This window comes from Hydra viridissima, unplaced genomic scaffold (assembly GCF_058129835.1).
Source record: "Hydra viridissima isolate aposymbiotic clone 2 unplaced genomic scaffold, HvirCarnegie_v1 scaffold_3, whole genome shotgun sequence".
NCBI classification, from domain to species: Eukaryota; Metazoa; Cnidaria; class Hydrozoa; order Anthoathecata; family Hydridae; genus Hydra; species Hydra viridissima.
In genome coordinates this window covers 12016924-12027473 of record NW_028324302.1, presented here as the reverse complement: position 1 = coordinate 12027473, position 10550 = coordinate 12016924, and the positions used below count along the sequence as shown (strand labels likewise).

Genomic DNA, 10550 nt, shown 5'->3' with positions numbered 1-10550 from the left:
AATTAAAATATAATTAAATAACTTTAGAGCAGGAAAACTTATTCATTAGGGTTTGAACGAACAGCTCACGGTCTGTAAATTTCTAGATTAATGCTCACGGCGATTCCTAAGAAACCTCTTCAAAGGTATTAATAAACCATGGACCTACAAGAGATGGACGTACAACCTTTTGTTTTACATCAAAGAGGCCGCAGAAATCAGCGAGCCATGCGAGTTTTCGACAAACTCTAAATTTTCACCCATCAACAAAAAAATCTAATAAAATGGCTGCCCAAAGTTTTAAAACAGAAACTCTGATCACGTGGTATTAGTTTAAACTTTTATAGCATTTGTTTAATAAGACTGTTCAGGATAAAGTAACTAATTCAGGCGTGGACAAATTACTAAACAAATTAGACCAAGGTAAGGAAGTTAGTTGTTGGCACGAACAGATTTTCATCATTTTTCCATGATAAACATTTGAAAATTTGGGAACTTTTTTCGTGTAAACAAAGTTCCGTCAATAGTAAAATAGACCTGTAAGAAATATTTTAAAATGACTAAAAAAAGCGAAATATAAAAAAGCTAAAGTAAAATTTTTTGTCAAGACCTGCCCAGAAAGCCTCCCGTTAGAGGCCCAATGCTGGCCCAGTTCCGCTTGCGACAGCATCGCGATGCCAGCAATTGATCACGGCCTAATGTCAAAACGGCCAATGGCCCAGCATCGCTAGCCAGCACTGGCCCGGGATCATTTTCCAGCATTCGTCCGTGATCCTATGCCAGTGCTGACCCGTTACTTTTAACCAATATACATTCACTTAAACGCTATTATTAGCCATTTCTAATGTGATATCGCACAAAAAGCAAATACGAAAGTAAATATTTTTTTATATTTATTCCAGTTCAAATTGACAAAAATAATTTTAAATAGAATAGATATTATTGATAGTTTGAAATTTTAACCAAAGAGTTTTTTCGTTCTTCTCAAGTCTTTCGTCCACCATTTCGATCTCCTAAAAGCTGAAAATACTCTTCAGCCAACACTCAAACTCTTCGCTTGATGCTCCCGAGTTTAAATGGTTTAGTTTTACAGCACCTAAATACAAACATTAACTTGACAAAATTATAAACACACACACACACACACACACACACACACACACACACACACACACACACACACACACACACACACACACACACACACACACACACACACACACACACACACACACACACACACACACACACACACACACACACACACACACACACACACACACACACACACACACACACACACACACACACACACACACACACACACACACACACACACACACACACACACACACACACACACACACACACACACACACACACACACACACACACACACACACACACACACACACACACACACACACACACACACACACACACACACACACACACACACACACACACACACACACACACACACACACACACACACACACACACACACACACACACACACACACACACACACACACACACACACACACACACACACACACACACACACACACACACACACACACACACACACACACACACACACACACACACACACACACACACACACACACACACACACACACACACACACACACACACACACACACACACACACACACACACACACACACACACACACACACACACACACACACACACACACACACACACACACACACACACACACACACACACACACACACACACACACACACACACACACACACACACACACACACACACACACACACACACACACACACACACACACACACACACACACACACACACACACACACACACACACACACACACACACACACACACACACACACACACACACATATTTTAAATAAAAACAAAGATTTCTTCTTACCCAATAAAATCTTTTTTTTCTTCAAGTTTTCCACTGAAATAACCAGCTCTTTTTTAACAGCTGTAAAAATCAGGATCTCTTAGAAATTTCATTATTAAAATTCTAGTAAAATAAAAATAAACATTTACAAATATTACTTAAAATAATTGAAAGTATAAATTCTAAGCATATTACTACTAACCAGTGCAATCAAGTGTTCCTTCACTCACTTTGGCAAGATTCCGTCTAACAGATGAACATCGATTGAATGTCAATGAAGACCCTAAAAACTAAAATTTAAAAAAATAATTAATGAAACTGTTTATTTTAACAATAGGTTAATGCATATACATACATATATATACACATATATTTATAGTGCATTCCAAAAATGAGGAGAGTTACCATTGACAAAATAATTTAATGAATGTAATACAAGTATCAATAAATTACAACCTTAAAAATTATAAATTACAACCTTTAACTTAAATGCATGACTACATTGTTGTGTACATGTATATACTAAAAATACCAATAGTATCTCAAAAATCTAATGCAAAAATACGAAATACGAAATCAAATACAATTTATTAAACATTTATGGGAATCATTTCTATGCCAATTACATTTACCAAATGTAATTCCTCCAATCAGCAGCTATTGAATGCATAAATATAGACAATGTTGTTATAAAATTGTTATTATTAGGAAAGAAAATTACTTAAGACACAAGTAAAATTAACCTAAATAAGTTAAATATTTCAATTACTACCTCATATAAAACTATGTATGAAATAAGCATATTAATTTTGTTAGCAATAATAGAAGAAAAAAGACTTAGTACAGATTTCAACAAATTAAATTATAACAAGTGAAAAAAGGGTGAAACAACAAAACCATCATCAACTTGTTGAATACACACTTGAGAATTCTGTCATCTAAAATTGCAATGTGTTTAACTTTATCTAAGTGTGATACTAAATGTGATTCTTAACAGACTTGAATCACACAGGTTTTTTAAAATTAAAACCTTGCAAAAGACACAGAACTGGCAAAAATGATATTTTGCTACTTTTAAACAAAGATAAACCATTGATATTATATGCCCATAAGGAGCTAAAAATTTTGCAATTTTATCATAAACATGATTTAATATTTGTTAAACTAATTGCTGAACCAAAACAAAAATAATCACCACCTGCTCGATATGCAACTATAAAATTGCGTTGAGTTTTTTAAATAGGCAAATCAGGATGAATTAGACAGAGAATACACAGTAAAGATGACAAAGCAGTCAGATTAACACTAAACTGAACAACCTAATCAGCTAATAGGGTAGTCAAATCTGATGAAAATGTTTCATCATCATTATCATTACTAAGATTTTAAATATGATCAAGTTCAGTTTCAACATTAACATTGTTATCTGAAAATATATTAACAACAGTTCCAAAAACTGAGTCATTATTATCTACAACTTTTTCACTTATAGCAGGAAAACTGTCTTTTGTAGATATGTATGAAGGGGTAACAGTTTTCTTATGGAAGGAGTTCTGTGGATTAAGTATTTCACAATTGATATCTTCATTAAACAATTGCTGCAAGCATTTTAAAATAACTCTAACTATATATGTAACAAGAACAATACATTACCCAGAAGTTAAAATAGAAAAATATGTAAAGATTTAATTTGGATGGTTCACTCTTATATTGAATTGCTAAAATGAGAAAATTTATGATTGACAAAGTCATTTCATAAATATAATGTATTACAACCAAGATCACTTAAAATGAGTTTAAAACTAACTTAAGTTAGAAAAGATTATTTTTATGACAAGTTATAATAAAGGAGCATATAATAATAAAAACAAAGATAATTAGTAACAGCAAAAATAACAACAACAAAAAAGATAATAACAACATATATACTGTTACTATCAGTAAATTCTTTGTTGTTGTCATGCTATTATTTTGTTATCATCTTATATATATATATATATATATATATATATATATATATATATATATATATATATATATATATATATATATATATATATATATATATATATATATATATATATATATATATATATATATATATATATATATATATAAAGATAATAACAAAATAATAGCATAAGAACATCAAATAAAAGATAATAACAATGTATATATATATATATATATATATATATATATATATATATATATATATATATATATATATATATATATATATATATATATATATATATATTTGTGTGTGAATAAATACACACACACACACACACATATATACATATATTCACACACACAAACATATATATAAATATAAATAATATAAAAAAGTTTTCTATTTAAAAACTTGATTATCTTACAGCTATTGTGATTAAAACTTAATCTTCTAACCTTTAAATAGCCTTTTCTTTGACCATTTCTGTTTATTGTTAAATCAATCTTGCATGAATGTTATGTGTTTTGCTAAAAGATTTCCACAAAACAAGAGTTCGCTTGAGTGAAAGAAATTCTATTGTCTCAAATATTATACCACAGATACAGTTTTTGAAACATTTCATTAATAAAGCTTTAATTGATGAAAACTAATTCAATGGAGAATAGTTTCTTGATGCCAGAATTAAATTTAACATGTTCAAAAATGAAAACACCTTTTCAGCTGCCAAAACAAGTATTGAGAACATAACCATTCAACTTATTAAAACCCATAAAAATATAAAAAACATCAAAGTTACTGAAAATGATCGGTCTGCAGCTTGTGACATTGAAAATATTGACTCAGAATATGAAAATAATGGTACAGTACTAAATGAATACAAAGATATAGTAGAAATGGGTTTTGACTGTTGCTTCGAAGAACTTGTAGGATTTAATTCTAAATAAATCAGTCAACCACAAACTTTAATTTCAAATGAAACTTTATTAAACAAAATTCAACTCTACTCAAATGAAGACCTTATTGATAAAGAAAGCAATCTTTTGTTGTGGTGGAAATCATAGAAAACCAAAATGCGACTATTAGCAAAGCTTGCTTTAAAATATTTAAGCTGCCCACCATCTTCTGTGGAGAGTGAAAGACTTTTTGTATTGGTGGAAATGTATATACTGCAAAGAGAAATAGCTTAACAGGAGCTCATGGTGAAATGTTAATATTTCTGAACTATAATATGAGAAATTAAAAATATTTCATTTTGTATATATTATTGTAATTAGTATAGTATAATTCTTTTAGGAGTATCTATGTTCAATTTTTTCATGAAATATAATTTATTTAGGAGTTTAAAAGCTTTGATACTATGAGGAGGTCAAATGAAAAAAAAATGTCATGAAAATTGTATAACTTTGTAGAATTAGAAAATTACGGGGAAAAAAAATTTGGAAAAAATAATTGAAACTTTCTTTTAGAGCTTTTGCTCAAAAATAATAAAAAAATGCCTCCCAATGCCTTAATCAAAATTTCAAAGCATATTCTGTTGTGGATTTGAGGGTTTTGCAAATAAAGAGTATCGTCAGCCGGGGTAACTTTGGTTAATTTTTAGCAGTTTTACTTAAACATCTCTGAATCTTATTAATTTTTTACAGTTTTCTCTTGTGGTAACAACATTATAGGTCTTGGCTATAGGCCTCTATATTTATTTTTTTAATTTTTTTATTACAAATATTTATTTTTAAACGCAGAAAAGTGGCCAATGTTACCCCAGGTTTTTATCATGTTTGATCAATAATACCCCTGCAATGGGGTAACATTGGTCACTTTTTGGAGTTTTAAAAAATCATCAGTCTTTAAACACTTAGAGAAACATGAAAAAAACATTTAAATGGACAAAAAATTTGCAAGCTCCCTGTTATTGTGCAAAAGTCATTAAAAGTCATTTTCTAGTAGGTCATTATTGTCATCTGAGGATGATGACACTTGTTCAACTCTTGCCCTTTTCTTGTTATTCTTGGTGTTACTGTTATTCTTGGTGTTATTGTTATTCTTAGTGTTATTGTTATTCTTTGATGTGGTAGGAGTTGTGTTATTCACCAGATCTTGCAGTGTTATCGCTTTGCCAGGTGTGATCTTTTTTCCTCTGGTGCAATTTGTTTTCCCATCCTGTCCACAATATTTCACTAATAGACCTGCTATATCTTCATTGAATACTTCCTTAACAGTACTACCGGTACCTCCTCCAATGTCTTTGTTAACCTGTGGCAAACGCTTTATGACCATTTCTTTATCGAAGGGAAATATTCCACTAGCCTTGAAGTCAGATCTTAAATTATCGCTTTTCAATTGACGTTGTAGTAGAGCAAGAAGACCGAGGAACTGATTTTTTGGTATTGATTCTTTGATGCGCGTTTCTATCTTTAGCGGACGGAAAACAGCAACGTCCAGCGCACAGTGGGCCAGATATATAGGATATGGTGGACAAAACCTAATTATTATCCAATTGCTCCCCAAATCCATTTAGATATATAAATAATCACTACATATGAAATAATATTTATTTTTATCAAGAATATTTTAATTTTTAATAACAAAATTACAAATAATAGGCTTAGTAAAAATTTTTTTTAAAATCAAACTTCTTTTCAAAAATCAATTAACAAATTGTGTTTAGCTACAAAGAATAAGAAGAAGGTGGAGCTGATTCCCTCAGCAAAGCCAGAACTTCACTGGGGATTTTTTTAAAACTCTTACTATTTTTGTTATGACCTTTTCTTAATGATGTTATGACAGGATCACTAGATACAAGTAGTCTGTTAACCAGGTCGCGATTTGTGTCTATTCTAGAAGTCTTTCTACTGAAATCTTCCCTAAACTTTTTAAAATACTTGTTGCGGGCTTTTTGTGCTTTCTCTGACATCAGTCCAATTGGCAAGTACTGTCTAGCAATAATGGCATGGCCATGAACTAAAATTTTGTGTACTGATTGTGACATGTAATACCAGGAATACTTAGATATGTAAAGTTTAAGAGCAGTAATACAAAACTCTTTAAACTTGACAGTATCAATTTCAAATCCAGATGCTAAAGTGACTAGAATGATGTAAAAATAAAAGAGTTTCATCTACTTTCAAAATTTTGGCAGTTAATTGATAGTCTGCAAAGGCTCGTCAGGTGGTGTTTCCATCATTACTGGTACCTAAAAATTGCATATATGTGATAGTTAACCTGATGATTCATATACAAGTATTTATGTAATTTCACTTACCAGATTCTCCACTTTTTGGGAAATCCACAACCAGTCCCATTTGGTTCATAAATTCTGTCTGGATACGTTTCTTCACTTGCTTAACATTTTCCTTATCTTCTATAGCTCTAGACTGCCACTTTTGAGTTTCCAGCTTGTATCCAATATGTAATATCATTTCAAAAAACCTAATCCAGGAATGCAGGCTAGAAAGACCATATTTCTTAAGTTACTAGCATAGTCCAATTTCAGCACAATTTCTAAGTTATTCATGTTTTTTGGAGACACACCACACACAGAGCAACATTGAGTTGAATTAGTCACATCAGACAGAATAGTTTGAATTTTGCCATCAATCATGGTCAGTTCAATAACACCTTTGATAACCAATTCTTTTCCACTAAAAGTAACATTTAAAATACCACATTTTTCTATTTCAGATTCTAAATATTTTGCTTCTTCTAGGACAACAGCTTTGCTTTCTTTTTGAAAAGAAAATCTTATTGGACGACAATAAGTAGTAGATGATGGCTTGTCATTACGCCATAGTAGTACTTCTTTGTTATTGCAGAACCCACTGAGTTCTAGTGGTGCTAAGCAGGTAATGAACAGAGATTCTTCTTTTTTTAAGTTACGATCTCCAGCTTCCTCACTACTCACTTGCTTGTACACGCTTTGCCCATCAAACCTGGCCTTGCAACGCAAAGTCAACCGGGTCAAACCATCTAGCATTGTGCTGATCACAGGAGCTTGCACCTCGCAGAGTCTTTTTACTGTATGTTTTAGTAATTCTTGTAGTGGTACTTGTGCTGAATAATCATCAACAAAGATGTTCTCTGGATAGCAGTTAGCTTTAGACAATCTTATGCTGTTGTATGAAGGATATATATGGCAATCACGTTCTTCAGCTCCATTTCTGATAAGTTGGTAAGTTGATTTTGATATGCCACCATCTATAATTAATGCCAGACCTTCATCAGGTGTATACTTTTTAAATTGATTAGAAGGTTCTGATATCTCAGCAACTTGCTTGGCAGCCTCATAATTGAACTCTTTTCTTAATTTAAGCCTTGCTGAGTGGAGCAACTCATCAGTAGTAAAATTATTTATAACATCATTGAGTCTTCTTCTTTTGGTTTTGTCAGATGCATCTTCAAAGGAACAACTTGGTCTTCCACCAATATTATGTGATTGACTAGAATTATCAGACTCAGATATATTATTACTGTATGTAGATTTAAAGTCCTGAGCCAACCAATTTTTATTTTTACTCTCAAACTTTATATTTCCCCGGTTTGCATCCTTCCATTTCTTTTGATATACTTTTAAAAACGCAGCACATCCAGTAGATCCCAAATTCATAGAGACTAGAATAGCTTCTACAGACAAAGAGAATGATTTATCACTAGGCTTTAGTTGGTCATGCCATATACGTTTATGAACATCACTTATCTTCTTATCAACTACAAAAAAATGATTTTAACATTATTAGTGCAACCACTATAAACTAATATAACATGAATATGGCCATTATTTTCATTTCAGCTACATTTAATTAGGCCAGTATAATAAGCACAGCACCTATTATTAACTAAAACCAAAAAAATAGGTTTGTTGCGAATAGCATTTTACGAAAATATCTTTTTTTAAATGTTTACCAAACTTAAAGGGGCAGCTAAGAGCCGAATTAAACACCACCAACAGGCTGTACATATATTCTATTAACTTATTTTAACATTAATAAGCTGTTCCAGCAGGTTCTAAACTATATGCGCCACTTTTGATATAATATTTTAATATTATAAATAAGAATCTTACCTTTATATTTCAAAATGAAACTGTGAGTTTAATACAAGACCTTGGAAGTTGTTGTGGTATTTTTCGTAAAGCTATAAAATTAAATTTTAATAATGTGTCAATTAATTTCGCATATGTTAAATAATTTAAAGGTTATTCGTTGTCATAGTTGTAGGTGATATATCTATTATAAAAATTAATAAATGAATTTCTAAATATATTCAATTGTAAATGATAATTGTACATTTATGATGTACTATCAAAGTACAAATAATGTTTTAAACCATACATTATGCTCTTATATACATAATATACTAAGTAGTTGGAAGTATTTCGAATTTTTTTTTTTGAGGTTTTGTCTACCACCTGGCCCACTGTGCAGCGGTTGAAGCCAATGGGAAGCGTATATTCCGAACTTTCGACTAGCCTTTCTCACGCTCATTCTTCCAGTTAAACATTCTTTCATAGCATTGGACAACGTTTCTTGACTGTATGAAGTTGCATATGTTCTTGAACCACGCTTTCGCCTATATTTCTCGGTATTTTCACCGGCTAAGAATTCAAATGGTTCAATAAATGTATCAGAAGTGTCAAAAAATGCCAAAATAAACTCAATGTAGTCTACGAAGTAACTGTGCTATATTCACAAAAACTGTTGATATACCAAAATTGTTGATATAATAGTCGATATATATTGTTGGTATCTCTAACAAAATTAAAACATGTTATCTTTGTTAAATTTTAGGAATTTAAAAAAAAATCAACAATTGACCAAAGTTACCCCAGTTGGCGGTACCATTTTGAATACTTTTTTAACGAGCAAACTTTTTTAACGCCGTAAGGCGTTAAAAAAGTTGTAATTACTTCGCGCATGCGCAGATTTCACATTTAATAAACTTTTAACGACTAACTTTTTTAACGCAACAACGGTTATGGCAAAACGACATTCGGCCAGACTCTGTAGAAGCCACAATCGAGCCAGTTTTGGCCCAATAACAAATGCTATCGTAATGGCGTACGACTACTCGCCAGAAACATGCCAGACTCGGGCCAGTACTGGCCCGTTACTAATCGAGTAGTCACGGCGGGTGATGATTCGCCGGAATTCTGGCCCAGTGTCGTAGGCTGTCTGGGTATTTTCTGGATTATTTTATTCTTATTTTTTTATAAAAATATATTTTCTTTCACTATTAGTAGCTATGTTTAGAAACTTAATTTAAAAATTAATCTTTAACAAATAGATTTTTTTAAAAAAAATACTGGTCTCATTCTGTTTCTCTCATCTGTCCACAAGTAGGAACTGCAATTTATCTTCTTGTATTATTTATAATAAACAAAATTTAGTTTTAAAACATGTCAAATGTTTATGCGAAATATCTTTAGAAAAATATTGTTTCAAAATGAAGATAAAGGGAAAAAAGGTGGAGGAAAAAAAACGTTGTGCAAGACCAAATATTTTCGACGAATTTGACAGACTTTAATATAATTTAATTTCTATTATTTTAAACAAAAGATTTGTAACAATTAGCAATCAGCATGGTTCGCAAAAAAAACAATAGGTTGCACGTCCATCTCTTATAGGTCCATGTAATAAACATAGTAGTGCCCCCCCCCCCCTCCTTAGCACTTTATTAAGACTTTATCAAGAAAGGTTTAATTTCTTC

At 31.5% G+C, this 10550-nt stretch overlaps 2 protein-coding genes across 11 annotated transcripts; both read right to left on the bottom strand.

Annotated features, from left to right (window-relative positions):
• Nucleotides 1-558: 558 nt before the first annotated feature.
• LOC149891035 (uncharacterized) lies at nucleotides 559-6362 on the bottom strand. Of its 6 annotated transcripts, none has more exons than XR_016450886.1 (4): nucleotides 3548-3870; nucleotides 2125-2184; nucleotides 1916-2017; nucleotides 559-1075 (listed from the first exon to the last, which is right to left on the bottom strand). XR_016450886.1 is itself a non-coding variant. In XM_090082397.1 (4 exons), the coding sequence occupies exons 1-4, from the start codon at nucleotides 3644-3646 to the stop codon at nucleotides 993-995; spliced, it is 330 nt and encodes a 109-aa protein (XP_089938523.1). In that variant the 5' UTR covers nucleotides 3647-3870; the 3' UTR covers nucleotides 563-992. The 6 variants fall into 6 exon arrangements, 1 of the variants encoding a protein (XP_089938523.1); XM_090082397.1 differs by having other exon boundaries at nucleotides 563-1075; nucleotides 1916-1975; nucleotides 2097-2184; XR_016450888.1 differs by lacking the exon at nucleotides 3548-3870 and adding an exon at nucleotides 2373-3541 and having other exon boundaries at nucleotides 567-1075; nucleotides 1916-1975; nucleotides 2097-2184.
• Nucleotides 6363-6598: 236 nt separating this feature from the next.
• On the bottom strand, nucleotides 6599-9729 carry LOC149891034 (uncharacterized). 5 transcript variants are annotated; one of them, XR_016450881.1, is made up of 4 exons: nucleotides 9176-9728; nucleotides 8908-8978; nucleotides 7111-8552; nucleotides 6599-7041 (listed from the first exon to the last, which is right to left on the bottom strand). XR_016450881.1 is itself a non-coding variant. In XM_090082396.1 (2 exons), the coding sequence occupies exon 2, from the start codon at nucleotides 8449-8451 to the stop codon at nucleotides 7264-7266; it is 1188 nt and encodes a 395-aa protein (XP_089938522.1). In that variant the 5' UTR covers nucleotides 8452-8552; nucleotides 8908-9729; the 3' UTR covers nucleotides 6599-7263. The 5 variants fall into 5 exon arrangements, 1 of the variants encoding a protein (XP_089938522.1); XR_016450882.1 differs by having other exon boundaries at nucleotides 9253-9728; XR_016450883.1 differs by having other exon boundaries at nucleotides 9668-9702.
• Nucleotides 9730-10550: the final 821 nt, after the last annotated feature.